Below are 15890 nucleotides of genomic sequence, written 5' to 3'. Positions count from 1 at the left end.
GGGTGGAAAGGTAGGTCCTACTCTGTCTGGGGTGGAAAGGTAGGTCCTACTCTGTCTGGGGTGGAAAGGTAGGTCTACTCTGTCTGGGGTGGAAAGGTAGGTCTACTGTCTGGGGTGGAACGGTAGACCTACTCTGTCTGGGGTGGAAAGGTAGGTCTACTGTCTGGGGTGGAATGGTAGATCTACTCTGTCTGGGGTGGAAAGGTAGACCTACTCTGTCTGGGGTGGAAAGGTAGACCTACTCTGTCTGGGGTGGAAAGGTAGGCCTACTGTCTGGGGTGGAAAGGTAGACCTACTCTGTCTGGGGTGGAAAGGTAGACCTACTCTGTCTGGGGTGGAAAGGTAGACCTACTCTGTCTGGGGTGGAAAGGTAGACCTACTCTGTCTGGGGTGGAAAGGTAGACCTACTCTGTCTGGGGTGGAAAGGTAGGCCTACTCTGTCTGGGGTGGAAAGGTACGCCTACTGTCTGGGGTGGAAAGGTAGGCCTACTGTCTGGGGTGGAAAGGTAGGTCCTACTCTGTCTGGGGTGGAAAGGTAGGCCTACTGTCTGGGGTGGAAAGGTAGGCCTACTGTCTGGGGTGGAAAGGTAGGTCCTACTCTGTCTGGGGTGGAAAGGTAGACCTACTCTGTCTGGGGTGGAAAGGTAGGTCCTACTCTGTCTGGGGTGGAAAGGTAGGCCTACTGTCTGGGGTGGAAAGGTAGGTCCTACTCTGTCTGGGGTGGAAAGGTAGGTCCTACTCTGTCTGGGGTGGAAAGGTAGGTCCTACTCTGTCTGGGGTGGAAAGGTAGGTCCTACTGTCTGGGGTGGAAAGGTAGGCCTACTCTGTCTAGGGTGGAAAGGTAGTTCCTACTCTGTCTGGGGTGGAAAGGTAGACCTACTCTGTCTGGGGTGGAAAGGTAGGTCCTACTCTGCCTGGGGTGGAAAGGTAGACCTACTCTGTCTGGGGTGGAAAGGTAGACCTACTCTGTCTGGGGTGGAAAGGTAGGTCCTACTCTGTCTGGGGTGGAAAGGTAGGCCTACTGTCTGGGGTGGAAAGGTAGGTCCTACTCTGTCTGGGGTGGAAAGGTAGGTCCTACTCTGTCTGGGGTGGAAAGGTAGGTCCTACTCTGTCTGGGGTGGAAAGGTAGGTCCTACTGTCTGGGGTGGAAAGGTAGGCCTACTCTGTCTAGGGTGGAAAGGTAGTTCCTACTCTGTCTGGGGTGGAAAGGTAGACCTACTCTGTCTGGGGTGGAAAGGTAGGTCCTACTCTGTCTGGGGTGGAAAGGTAGACCTACTCTGTCTGGGGTGGAAAGGTAGGTCTACTCTGTCTGGGGTGGAAAGGTAGGCCTACTCTGTCTGGGGTGGAAAGGTAGACCTACTGTCTGGGGTGGAAAGGTAGGCCTACTGTCTGGGGTGGAAAGGTAGACCTACTCTGTCTGGGGTGGAAAGGTAGGTCCTACTCTGTCTGGGGTGGAAAGATAGGTCCTAATCTGTCTGGGGTGGAAAGGTAGGCCTACTGTCTGGGGTGGAAAGGTAGGTCCTACTCTGTCTGGGGTGGAAAGGTAGGCCTACTGTCTGGGGTGGAAAGGTAGACCTACTCTGTCTGGGGTGGAAAGGTAGGTCCTACTCTGTCTGGGGTGGAAAGGTAGGTCTACTCTGTCTGGGGTGGAAAGGTAGGTCCTACTCTGTCTGGGGTGGAAAGGTAGGCCTACTGTCTGGGGTGGAAAGGTAGGTTCTACTCTGTCTGGGGTGGAAAGGTAGGTCCTACTCTGTCTGGGGTGGAAAGGTAGGTCCTACTCTGTCTGGGGTGGAAAGGTAGGTCCTACTCTGTCTGGGGTGGAAAGGTAGGTCCTACTCTGTCTGGGGTGGAACGGTAGGTCCTACTCTGTCTGGGATGGAAAGGTAGGTCCTACTCTGTCTGGGGTGGAAAGGTAGGTCCTACTCTGTCTGGGATGGAAAGGTAGGTCCTACTCTGTCTGGGGTGGAACGGTAGGTCCTACTCTGTCTGGGGTGGAAAGGTAGGTCCTACTCTGTCTGGGGTGGAACGGTAGGTCCTACTCTGTCTGGGGTGGAAAGGTAGACCTACTCTGTCTGGGGTGGAAAGGTAGGTCCTACTCTGTCTGGGATGGAAAGGTAGGTCCTACTCTGTCTGGGGTGGAAAGGTAGGTCCTACTCTGTCTGGGGTGGAAAGGTAGGTCCTACTCTGTCTGGGGTGGAAAGGTAGACCTACTCTGTCTGGGGTGGAAAGGTAGGTCCTACTCTGTCTGGGATGGAAAGGTAGGTCTACTGTGTCTGGGGTGGAAAAGTAGGTCTACTCTGTCAGGGGTGGAAAGGTAGGCCTACTCTGTCTGGGGTGGAAAGGTAGGCCCTACTATGTCTGGGGTGGAAAGGTAGGTCTCTTCTGTCTGGGGTGGAAAGGTAGGCCCTACTCTGTCTGGGGTGGAATGGTAGGTCTACTCTGTCTGGGGTGGAATGGTAGGTCTACTCTGCCTGGGGTGGAAAGGTAGACCTGCTCTGTCTGGGGTGGAAAGGTAGACCTACTCTGTCTGGGGTGGAAAGGTAGGACTACTCTGTAGGACTAACTTTTGAAAGTACTCAGCTTCCTAATTAAGTCTCAGATTTAACAAGACACACTGATTTGGCATTGGAAAAATATAATGAGATGAACACAGGCCTATCTCTTTGTCCATTCTTAGCCTGTAATCTCTGTCATTCGTGTCGTATAAAAAATAAATATAAAATTACGTAGAATTGTATAAAAGAAACCTGCAAATAGGATGATAGATTCATGCAATGCTTTTACTATGAAGGAGATATAGGATGATAGATTCATGCAATGCTTTTACTATGAAGGAGATATAGGATGATAGATTCATGCAATGCTTTTACTATGAAGGAGATATAGGATGATAGATTCATGCAATGCTTTTACTATGAAGGAGATATAGGATGATAGATTCATGCAATGCTTTTACTATGAAGGAGATATAGGATGATAGATTCATGCAATGCTTTTACTATGAAGGAGATATAGGATGATAGATTCATGCAATGCTTTTACTATGAAGGAGATATAGGATGATAGATTCATGCAATGCTTTTACTATGAAGGAGATATAGGATGATAGATTCATGGAATGCTTTTACTATGAAGGAGATATAGGATGATAGATTCATGCAATGCTTTTACTATGAAGGAGATATAGGATGATAGATTCATGCAATGCTTTTACTATGAAGGAGATATAGGATGATAGATTCATGCAATGCTTCTACTATGAAGGAGATATTTCCACCCCATGTCCACGGTGGTCTGTGAACCCACAACCTTCTGGCCCCCAGCAGCCCTGTTCTCTATCAAAATTCCTGCGTTGCCATGTAACGCTGACAGGATGAAGAACAGTTTCTAAAACTTCATATCTAAAGGCTGTCCAAGACGTGAGGGGAAATGGAAGACACGTTCTCTACTTTCCTTTATATTATTATTATTTAAGGTATAGGGGACGGTCACTTGTTTTTTTTTCAATCGTTCAGGGTTCAGGGAGGGTTTAGGTAAAATATATTTTGCTGAAGGGAGGGCCATCCATTTTCCTTTCAGAGAGGTCTGATTTTCTCTATGTAACCCTCATTATACATAACATTTACACCCTTAGTGTGTGGCACTTTGAGTTTGTCGCTAGAGCTATCCATGGTTCTGAAACATGACTGAATGGTTCTGAAACATGCCTGAATGGTTGGTTCTGAAACATGCCTGAATGGTTGGTTCTGAAACATGCCTGAATGGTTGGTTCTGAAACACGACTGAATGGTTCTGAAACACGACTGAATGGTTCTGAAACATGACTGAATAGTTCTGAAATATGCCTGAATGGTTCTGAAACACGACTGAATGGTTCTGAAACACGACGGAATGGTTCTGAAACACGACTGAATGGTTCTGAAACACGACTGAATGGTTCTGAAACATGACTAAATGGTTCTGAAACATCAAATCAAATCAAATTTTATTTGTCACATACACATGGTTAGCAGATGTTAATGCGAGTGTAGCGAAATGCTTGTGCTTCTAGTTCCGACAATGCAGTAATAACCAACAAGTAATCTAACTAACAATTCCAAAACTACTGTCTTATACACACAAGTGTAAGGGGATAAAGAATATGTACATAAAGATATATGAATGAGTGATGGTACAGAGCGGCATAGGCAAGATACAGTAGATGGTATCGAGTACAGTATATACATATGAGATGAGTATGTAAACAAAGTGGCATAGTTTATAGTGGCTAGTGATACATGTATTACATAAAGATGCAGTAGATGATATAGAGTACAGTATATACGTATACATATGAGATGAATCATGTAGGGTATGTAAACATTATATTAGGTAGCATTGTTTAAAGTGGCTAGTGATATATTTTACATAATTTCCCATCAATTCCCATTATTAAAGTGGCTGGAGTTGAGTCAGTGTGTTGGCAGCAGCCACTCAATGTTAGTCTGATGGCCTTGAGATAGAAGCTGTTTTTCAGTCTCTCGGTCCCAGCTTTGATGCACCTGTACTGACCTCGCCTTCTGGATGATAGTGGGGTGAACAGGCAGTGGCTCGGGTGGTTGTTGTCCTTGATGATCTTTATGGCCTTCCTGTAACATCGGGTGGTGTAGGTGTCCTGGAGGGCAGGTAGTTTGCCCCCGGTGATGCGTTGTGCAGACCTCACTACCCTCTGGAGAGCCTTACGGTTGTGGGCGGAGGAGTTGCCGTACCAGGCGGTGATACAGCCTGCCAGGATGCTCTCGATTGTGCATCTGTAGAAGTTTGTGAGTGCTTTTGGTGACAAGCCGAATTTCTTCAGCCTCCTGAGGTTGAAGAGGCGCTGCTGCGCCTTCTTCACGATGCTGTCCGTGTGGGTGGACCAATTCAGTTTGTCTGTGATGTGTATGCCGAGGAACTTAAAACTTGCTACCCTCTCCACTACTGTTCCATCGATGTGGATAGGGGGGTGTTCCCTCTGCTGTTTCCTGAAGTCCACAATCATCTCCTTCGTTTTGTTGACGTTGAGTGTGAGGTTATTTTCCTGACACCACACTCCGAGGGCCCTCACCTCCTCCCTGTAGGCCGTCTCGTCGTTGTTGGTAATCAAGCCTACCACTGTTGTGTCGTCCGCAAACTTGATGATTGAGTTGGAGGCGTGCATGGCCACGCAGTCGTGGGTGAACAGGGAGTACAGGAGAGGGCTCAGAACGCACCCTTGTGGGGCCCCAGTGTTGAGGATCAGCGAGGTGGAGATGTTGTTGCCTACCCTCACCACCTGGGGGCGGCCCGTCAGGAAGTCCAGTACCCAGTTGCACAGGGCGGGGTCGAGCTTGATGACGAACATGCCTGAATGGTTCTGAAACATGCCTGAATGGTTCTGAAACATGCCTGAATGGTTCTGAAACACGCATGAATGGTTCTGAAACACGCCTGAATGGTTCTGAAACACGCCTGAATGGTTCTGAAACACGACTGAATGGTTCTGAAACACGCCTGAATGGTTCTGAAACACGCCTGAATGGTTCTGAAACACGACTGAATGGTTCTGAAACACGACTGAATGGTTCTGAAACATGTCTGAATCTGGTATAACAGAACTAGACGATGAGTATCAAATCATTCACCAGGAGACACTAGGAGGAGGTTTGACTTGTGTTGTACAACAACCTGCTAAAGTCTATCTAGACAGTACAGTAGGCTTTGTGACACAGTCTACAGCTAGATTCAGACGCGGGCCAATTCTTTCTAGAGCGTCTGGTCGGGGGTCCGGAACATAATAAAATGAAACAAAATTTTTTGTTTGTAGACTGCAAATTGACTTCAAATATAATATAGAATAATGTAGAATAATACTGAAGACATCAAAACTACGAAATAGCACATATGGAATCATGTAGTAACCAAAAAAGTGTTAAACAAATCAAAATATATTTTAGAATATATTTCACCCTGAAGAAGTCGCATTGATACCGAAACTTTGGTGATTTACCCAATAAATTACTGGGAGTTTATATATAGTGTGCGACTCTCTTTATTTTTTTATAGCTTATAGATTCTTCAAAGTAGATACTCTTTGCCTTGATGGCAGCTTTGCCCACTCTTGGAATTCTCTCAACCAGCTTAACCTGGAATGCTTTTCCAACAGTCTTGAAGGAGTTCCCACATATGCTGAGCACTTGTTGGCTGCTTTTCCTTCACTCTGAGGTTCAACTCATCCAAAACCATCTCAATTGGGTTGAGGTCTGGTGATTGTGGAGGCCAGGTCATCTGATGCATTCCATTACTCTCCTTCTTGGTCAAATAGCCCTTACACAGCCTGGTGGTGTGTTGGATCATTGTCCTGTTGAAAAACAAATGATAGTCCCTCTAAGCCCAAACTAGATGGGATGGTGTATTGCTGCAGAATGCTGTGGTAGCCATGCTAGTTGTGTGCCTTGAATTCTAAATAAATCACTGACAGTGTCACCAGCAAAGCACCATCACACCTCCTCCTCCATGCTTCACGATGGGAACCACACATGCGGAGATCATTCGTTCACCTAATCTGCGTTTCACAAAGACACAGCGGTTGGAACCAAAACTCTCAAATTTGGACTCATCAGACCAATGGACAGATTTCCACCCGTCTAATTTCCATTGCTCGTGCTTCTTGGTCTAAGCAAGTCTCCTCTTCTTATTGGTGTTCTTTAGTCGTGGTTTGTCTCCTCTGAACAGTTGATGTTAAGATAACATCACATCTTAACAGTTGATGTTAAGATGTGTCTGTTTCTTGAACTCTGTGAAGCATTTATTTGGGCTACAATTTATGAGGCTGATAACTCTTATGAACTTATCCTCTGGCTCTTCCACTCCTGTGGTGGTCCTCATGAAAGCCAGTTTCATCATAGCGCTTGATAGTTTCTGCGACTGCACTTGAAGAAACTTTCAAAGTTCTTGAAATGTTCAGAATTGACTGACCTTTATGTCTTAAAGTAATGATGGGCTGTTGTTTCTCTTTGCTTCTTTGAGCTGTTTTTGCCATAATATGGACTTGGTCTTTTACCAAACAGGGCTATCTTCTGTATACCACCCCTACCTAAACAACGCAACTGATTGGCTCAAACGCATTAAGAAGGTAAGAAATTCCACAAATTAACTTTTAACAAGGCACACCTGTTAACTGAAATGTATTACAGGTGACTACCTCATAAAGCTGGTTGAGAGAATGCCAAGAGCGTGCAAAGCTGTCATCAAGGCAAAGGGTGGCTACTTTAAATAATCTAATTTGAAGAATATAAAATATAAAATATATTTTGATTTGTTTAAAACTTTAACACTTGTTCATTACTACATGATTCCATATGTGTTATGTCATAGTTGTGATGTCTTCACTATTATTCTACAATGTAGAAAATAGTACAAACAACGCACCAAGCAAATGGAGGTTTTTGGATATAAAAATAATCTTTATCAAAAAAAAGTATTGTGAGTGCAAACATCCGAAAGATCATCAAAGGTAAGAGATTAATTGTATTGCTTTTCTGACTTTCGTGACCAATCTACTTTGCTGCTAGCTGTTTGTAATGTTTTGTCTGCTGAGAGAGCTGTCCTAACATAAACGCTTGGTTTGCTTTCGCTGTAAAGCTTTTTTTAAATCTGACACGCCAGGTGGATTAACAACAAGCTAAGCTGTATTTTGGTATATTGCACTTGTGATTTCATGAAAATTTTATATTTTTAATAATTTAATTTGAATTTGGCGCTCTGCAATGCAGCGGATGTTGACAAAAATGAAGTGGACACCCTTTCAAATGAGTGGATTCAGCTATTTTAGTCACACCCATTACTGACAGGTGTATACAATCAAACACACAGCCATGCAATCTCCATAGACAAACACTGGCAGTAGAATGGCCTTGCTGAAGAGCTCAGTGACTTCCAACGTGGCACCGTCATAGGATGCCTCCTTTCCAACAAGTCAGTTTGTCAAATTTTTGCCCTGCTAGAGCTGCCCCGGTCAACTGTAAGTGCTGTTATTGGGAAGTGGAAATGTCTAGGTGCAATAATGGCTCAGCCACAAAGTGGTAGCAAGTTCACAGAATGGGGTCGCCGAGTGCTGAAGCTCGTAGCACTGTTCATCGGGAGCTTCATGAAATGGTTTTCCATGGCCAAGCAGCCACACAAAAGCCTAAGATCACCAGGCGCAATGCCAAGCGTTGACTGTTGTGAGTTGTGTAAAGCTCTTGGACTCTGGAGCAGTGGAAACGCGTTCTCTGGAAAGATGAATCACACTTCACCATCTGGCAGTCCGAGGAACAAATCTGGTCTAGAGTCTATTCTACAGTGCCATCTGAGTGAGGTTTTAATTATATCAGAGCAATAAAGAGAGGTGGGTAGATACCAGGGAAGGGGCTTAATGCCAGAGGGCAGCCTTCCAACTTTATCACCACTCTAGGGGAACACTGCTAAACTCAAATTCTGTTGTCAGTGTTTATGAACCATGGGAGAGTTTGAAGCTGGGGTGCTATTGATGAGAAATATTTTTTTTTAAATAGAAGCATGGAGGCTTGGAGAGAGAGAGGGGGGGGTGAGAGAGGAGAGGGAGAGAGAGAGAGAGACATAGTATGATGAACCAGACAAACTTTTCCAAGGAATAACACTTCAGATAGTAATGTTCACATTAAGATTCAGGAAACATTCAAATGTTCTTATTTAACTGAACTCTGAAATAGGTTGCTAATTATACATGGTGGATATCAAAAAAAATTTCATTACGTTTTACGTAGCAAGATGGTCGCCTCAATTCCAGTTCTTAGGAAACTTTGCAGAATTTTGTTTTTTAATGTATTATTTCTTACATTGTTGCCCATTTGTTGGAAATCTGAAGTCTTATTACACACAGCTGGGAAGAACTATTGGATATAAGAGCGACGTCAGCTTACCAACATTACGACCAGGAATACGACTTTCCTGAAGCGAAACCTCTGTTTGGACAACGGATCGGATCCCAGAAGGCGACCCAAAACTACAGCGCCGCAGAAGGGTCAGGCTCCCGAGACGGAGCCCACCGTTCCCGAATATACTACTCGCCAATGTCCAGTCTCTTGACAACAAGGTTGATGAAAATCGAGATAGGGTTGCCTTCCAGAGAGACATCAGAGATTGTAACATTCTCTGTTTCATGGAAACATGGCTCCTGAAGGAACTTCACTGAACTCTATGTAAACTTGAAGCCATACATCCTGAAGCTGCATTTATTGTAGCTGGGAATTTTAACAAAGCAAATTTGAGAACAAGGCTACCTAAATTCTATCAGCATATTGATTGCACTATGCGCAGGGGTAATACACTGCTACTCTAACTTCCGCGATGCATACAAAGCCATCCCCCGCCCTCCCTTCGGCAAATCCGACCACGATGCCATCTTGCTCGTTCCGTATTATAGGCAGAAACTCAAACAGGATGTACCAGTGACTAGAACCATTCAACGCTGATCTGACCAATCAGAAGCCACACTTCAAGATTGTTTTGATCACGCGGACTGGAATATGTTCTGGTCAGCCTCAGAGAACAACATCGACCTATCAGTGAGTGAGTTTATAAAGAAGTGCATTGGAGATGTTGTACCCACTGTGACTATTAAAACCTACCAGAAACCGTGGATGGAAGGGGGTAAAACTGAAAGAGCAAACCACCGCATTTAACCATGGAAAGAGGTTTGGGAATACGGCTGATTGGACCTTGTATCGGACCTTGTAGTCAAAGCAGATAATATTCCAATTTTTGGTGACTTTAATTTTCACATGGAAAAGTCCACAGACCCACTCCAAAAGGCTTTCGGAGCCATCATCGACTCAGTGGGTTTTGTCCAACATGTCTCTGGACCTACTCACTGTCACAGTTATACTCTGAACCTAGTTTTGTCCCATGGAATAAATGTTGTGGATCTTAATGTTTTTCCTCATAATCCTGGACTATCGGACCACCATTTTATTACATTTGCAATTGCAACAAATAATCTGCTCAGACCCAAACCAAGGAGTATCAAAAGTCGTGCTATATATTCACAGACAACACAAAGATTGCTGGATGTCCTTCCAGACTCCCTCTGCCTACCCAAGGACGTCAGAGGACAAAAATCAGTTAACCACCTAACTGAGGAACTCAATTTAACCTTGTGCAATACCCTAGATGCAGTTGCACCCCTAAAAACGAAAAACATTTGTCATAAGAAACTAGCTCCCTGGTATACAGAAAATACCCGAGCTCTGAAGCAAGCTTCCAGAAAATTGGAAAGGAAATGGTGCCACACCAAACTGGAAGTCTTCCGACTAGCTTGGAAAGACAGTACCGTGCAGTATCGAAGAGCCCTCACTGCTGCTCGATCATCCTATTTTTCCAACTTAATTGAGGAAAATAAGAACAATCCTAAATTAATTTTTGATACTGTTGCAAAGCTAACTAAAAAACAGCATTCCCCAAGTGAGGATGGTTTTCACTTCAGCATTAATACATTGATGAACTTCTTTGAGGAAAAGATCATGATTATTAGAAAGCAAATTACGGATTCCTCTTTAAATCTGCGTATTCCTTCAAAGCTCAGTTGTCCTGAGTCTGCACAACTCTGCCAGGACCTAGGATCAAGAGAGACACTCAAGTGTTTTAGTACTATATCCCTTGACACAATGTTGAAAATAATCATGGCCTCTAAACCTTCAAGCTGCATACTGGACCCTATTCCAACTAAACTACTGAAAGAGCTGCTTCCTGTGCTTGGCCCTCCTATGTTGCACATAATAAACGGCTCTCTATCCGCCGGATGAGTTTTTCCTAGCCACCGTGCTTCTCCACCTGCATTGCTTGCTGTTTGGGGTTTTAGGCTGGGTTTCTGTACAGCACTTTGTGATATCAGCTGATGTACGAAGGGGTATATAAATACATTTGATTTGATTTGGATTTGATATAAACAGTGTAGTTATTCCCTGCGCAAGGCAATCAAACAAGCGAACATTTTCGTACAGGGACGAATTGGAGTCGCAATTCAACGGCTCAGACACAAGACATATGTGGCAGGGTCTACAGGAAATCACGGACTACAAAAAGAAAACCAGCCACGTCACGGGTACCGACGTTACGCTTCCAGACAAACTAAACATCTTCTTTGCCCGCTTTGAGGATAATGCAGTGCCACCATTGCGGCCCGCTAACAAAGTCATCCCCCTCATTCTCCGTGGACGACGTGAGTAAAACATTTAAATGTGTTAAACCACAACTGGCCCAGACGGCATCCATAGCCACGTCCTCAGAGCATGCGCAGACCAGCTGGCTGGAGTGATTACGGACATATTCAATCTCTCCCTATCCCAGTTGTCCAAGTGCTGTCCCCCAACATGCTTCAAGATGGCTAGCATTGTTCCTGTACCCAAGAAGGCAAAGAAAACTAAACTAAATGACTACCGTAGCATAGATTACTTGTTAGATATTACTGCACCTTCGGGAACTAGAAGCACAAGCATTTCGCTACACTCGCATTAACATCTGCTAACCATGTTGTATGTGACCAATAACATTTGATTTGATTTGATAAGGTTTAATAAAACCTTTAAAGCCTTTCAGGTATTTCATAACCATCATTACATTTGGGAAGTAATGGTTGTGATGATAAATTCATGTTAATAAAAGGAAATCAACTGATTTTATAACAGAAAAATACAAGGTTGTATTGTAAGAAATGCTTTCATTGGAGTTCAACTTCAGTTTAATAAATGAAGAAAACTAAAAGTGTGTGTGAGTGTGTGTGTGTGTGTGTGTGTGTGTGTGTGTGTGTGTGTGTGTGTGTGTGTGTGTGTGTGTGTGTGTGTGTGTGTGTGTGTGTGTGTGTCTCCACTCACCCCTTCCTCCGGTTCGAAGTCGTAAACCACGTCCTCTGGTGGTCTGTTTTGGACCAGACTGTGACACAGCAGCCAGCAGCCCAGACCAGTTAGAAACATCCCTACGTCAGGGAGAAACACACGAATACCGTTCCCTGCATCTGCACCTATCACACTGGACATAGAGAGACAGACAGAAACAGATGAGACTTACCGTTGTTACACTACAATCAGCCTGTCAAGATGCTCTCGATGGTGCAGATGTAGAACTTTTTGAGGATCTGATTGGCCCATGCCAAATCTTTATGGACCACGTTAAGTTCTTAGTGATGTGGACACCAAGGAACCTGAAGCTCTCAACCCGCTCCACTACAACCCCGTCGATGTGGATGGAGGCAGGCTCTCCCCTCTTTCTCCTGTAGTCCACAATCAGCTCCTTGGCTTACCAACATTGAGGGAGAGGTTGTTGTCATGGCACCACACTGCAAAGTCTCTGACCTAATCCCTGTAGGTTGTCTCATCGCTGTCTGTGATCTGGCCTACTACTGTCGTGTCATCAGCAAACTTGATGGTTGTGTTGGAGTTGTGCGTCGCCACTCAGTCATGGATGAACAGGGAGTACAGGAGGGGACTAAGCACACACCTCTGGGGGGCCCCCGTGTTGAGGGTCAGCATGACGGGGGTGTTATTGCCTACCCTCACCACCTTGAGCCGGCCCATCAGGAAGTCCAGGATCCAATTGCAGCGGGAGGTGTTCATTCCTAGGGTCCCGAGCTTGGTGATGAGCTTGGAGGGCACTATGGTGTTGAACACTGATCCGTAGTCTGACCCGGAGTCATATGTGGATCTGTTGAGGCAGCATGCGAATAGGAGTGGATCTAGGGCATCTGGGATGATGGTGTTGATGTGTGTCATGATCAGTCTTCCAAAGCACTTCATACTTACAGATGTGTGCTACAAAGCAATAGGCATTTAGGCAGGTTACCTTGGAGTTCTTGGGGACAGGGACAGTGGTGGTCAGCTTGAAAGATGTTGGGATTACAGACTGGGACAAAGAGAGATCGAAAACGTCAGTGAAGTCACTTGCCAGCTGGTCTGTGAATGCTTTGAGAACGTGCCCTAGTATTCTATCTGGCCCGAAGGCCTTGCTGTTTACTCACATCGGCCATAGAGAGCGAGATTTCACAGTCATCCAGAACAACAGGGGCTTTCATGCAAGACTTGGTGTTGTTTTCCTTTACGCGAGTATAAAAGGCATTTAGCTCGTTTTGAAGGCCGCGTCACTGGGCATCTCACGGCTGTGTTTCCCTATGTAGTCCGTTATCGTCTGTAAGCCCTGCCACATACAATGAGCATTGTAGCTGATGAAAACAAGATTCCACCTTCCTCCTATATTCTCATTTTTCCTGTTTGATGTCTAGTTGGAGGTTGTAGCGTGTCCGTTTTTCCCGTTCCTTGTAAGCGGTGACTCTAGCCTTTAGCCCAGCACTGATATTTCCTCTAACCCATGGTTTTATGTTTGGATACATTATAGTCACTGTGTGGTATAGTCACTGTGTGGATGATGTCGTCAATGCACTTATTGATGACCGATGTGGTAAACTCCACAATTCTATTGGATGAATAGCAGAACATATCCCAGTCTGTACTAGCAAAGCAGTCGTGTAGCCTCGCGTCTGCTTCATCTGACCACTTCTGTATTGAGCGTGTCACTGGTACTTCCTGTTTTAGCTTTTGTTTGTAAATAGGAAGCAGGAGGATAGAGTCGTGGTCAGATTTGCCAGAGGGAGGGCCTGTTATGCATTTCTGTGTGTAGAATAAAAGTGGTCTGGAGTTTAGCACCCCCTAGTGGCGCAGGATAAATGTTGGTAGAAATGAGGTAGGATGGTTTTAAGTCTCCCCTCGTTAAAGTCTCCGTCCACCATAAACGCTGCCTCTGGGTGTGCGCTTTCCTGTTTTGTTTATGGCTCAATACAGTTTGTTGAGTGCCACAGTGGTGTTGGCATGTGGAGAAATTTAGAAAGCCTTGATAATTACGGATGAGAACTCTCTTAGTAGATATAAAAAAAAGGTGTGCAGCTTAGCATGAGGTATTCTATATCAGGTGAGCAAAATCGTGAGATTTTCCTTAAAACTGGAAGCAGTGCACCAGTTGCTGTTTATTAAAAGGCCCCTCCCTCTTTGGACTAGCCTGATTCCTCCGTTGTCTGATCGTGCAGGTAGGGCTTCATGGAGAAACCACTGAGTTCTATGCTCATAGATTCAGCCAGCCAAATTTCTCTACAAAACATAATCTTTCAATGGCATAGACTGACCAGGTGAATCCAGGTGAAAACTATGATCCCTTATAGATATCACTTGTTAAATCCACTTCAATTAGTGTAGATAAATGACTGACAGACATAATGAGGTTTAACATCAACAGACTGACAGACATAATGAGGTTTAACATCAACAGACTGACAGACATAATGAGGTTTAACATCAACAGACTGACAGACATAATGAGGTTTAACATCAACAGACTGACAGACATAATGAGGTTTAACATCAACAGACTGACAGACATAATGAGGTTTAACCTCAACAGACTGACAGACAAAATGAGGTTTAACCTCAACAGACTCACAGACATAATGAGGTTTAACATCAACAGACTGGCAGACATAATGAGGTTTAACCTCAACAGACTCACAGACATAATGAGGTTTAACATCAACAGACTGACAGACATAATGAGGTTTAACATCAACAGAAACCGCAGGTTGAGAAGGACAGGTCAGAACCATCAGAAGCATTTAGAAACCTAGTATGTGTCGCAAATTGTACCCTATTCCCTACATAGTGCACTACTTTTGACCAGAGCCCTAACTAATTATACTGAACAAAAATAAAGTGTTGGTCCCATTTATCATGAGATGAAATAAAAGATCCCAGAAATGTTCCATACGCACCCAAAAAACGTATATCTCTAAGACAGATAGTGGGTGATATATTTCACAATGTATTCTCATCTGTGGTACGTTCTGCTGTCCTCTAATGTGTGACATTTCTATTCAGGTTTGATATTTTATTAACGTCAGAAATTATGTACATGAGATATACAGCAGAAATAGTGTATATAATAATAACATTATTCACTTTATTAACTCTTATCTATGTACTGTACATGTTTTCCTTATCTCTTACCTCTCAAAGCCGATCTGTCGTATGGATCTCTCCCACACGGAACCTGGAGAGGAAACACAGAAGAACATCATCAGAGTAAGAAGGGCTTTGTTTCTCTGCAGGTAGGGCTTCGTTTCTCTGCAGGTAGGGCTTGGCTTTGTTTCTCTGCAGGTAGGGCTTCGTTTCTCTGCAGGTAGGGCTTGGCTTCGTTTCTCTGCAGGTAGAGCTTTGTTTCTCTGCAGGTAGGGCTTGGCTTCGTTTCTCTGCAGGTAGGGCTTGGCTTTGTTTCTCTGCAGGTAGGGCTTGGCTTCGTTTCTCTGCAGGTAGGGCTTCGTTTCTCTGCAGGTAGGGCTTGGCTTCGTTTCTCTGCAGGTAGAGCTTTGTTTCTCTGCAGGTAGGGCTTGGCTTCGTTTCTCTGCAGGTAGGGCTTGGCTTTGTTTCTCTGCAGGTAGGGCTTGGCTTTGTTTCTCTGCAGGTATGGCTTGGCTTCGTTTCTCTGCAGGTAGGGCATAGTTTCTCTGCAGGTAGGGCTTGGCTTTGTTTCTCTGCAGGTAGGGCTTGGCTTCATTTCTCTGCAGGTAGGGCTTTGTTTCTCTGCAGGTAGGGCTTCGTTTCTCTGCAGGTAGGGCTTGGCTTCTGCAGGTAGGGCTTCATTTCTGCAGGTAGGGCTTCGTTTCTCTGCAGGTAGGGCTTCGTTTCTCTGCAGGTAGGGCTTGGCTTCTGCAGGTAGGGCTTCATTTCTGCAGGTAGGGCTTCGTTTCTCTGCAGGTAGGGCTTCGTTTCCCTTCAGGAAGGGCTTTTTTTCTCTGCAGGTAGGGCTTCATTTCTGCAGGTAGGGCTTCATTTCTCTGCAGG

General features: G+C 44.8%; 1 protein-coding gene across 1 annotated transcript in view; it reads right to left on the bottom strand.

The window, feature by feature from the left end:
- The window catches only part of LOC109884233 (piezo-type mechanosensitive ion channel component 2-like), a 243994-nt gene that overhangs the window by 172160 nt on the left and 55944 nt on the right, over positions 1-15890 (bottom strand). Inside the window, exons 4-5 of the mRNA XM_031806768.1 lie at positions 15057-15099; positions 11889-12042 (exon numbers count right to left, since the gene is read on the bottom strand). Of these exons, the coding sequence (XP_031662628.1) occupies positions 11889-12042; positions 15057-15099 (197 nt within the window). The remainder of the gene's footprint in view (positions 1-11888; positions 12043-15056; positions 15100-15890) is intronic.

This window comes from Oncorhynchus kisutch, linkage group LG27 (genome assembly GCF_002021735.2).
Source record: "Oncorhynchus kisutch isolate 150728-3 linkage group LG27, Okis_V2, whole genome shotgun sequence".
In the NCBI taxonomy this organism is placed as follows: Eukaryota; Metazoa; Chordata; class Actinopteri; order Salmoniformes; family Salmonidae; genus Oncorhynchus; species Oncorhynchus kisutch.
This window is presented reverse-complemented; position numbering and strand designations above follow the sequence as displayed.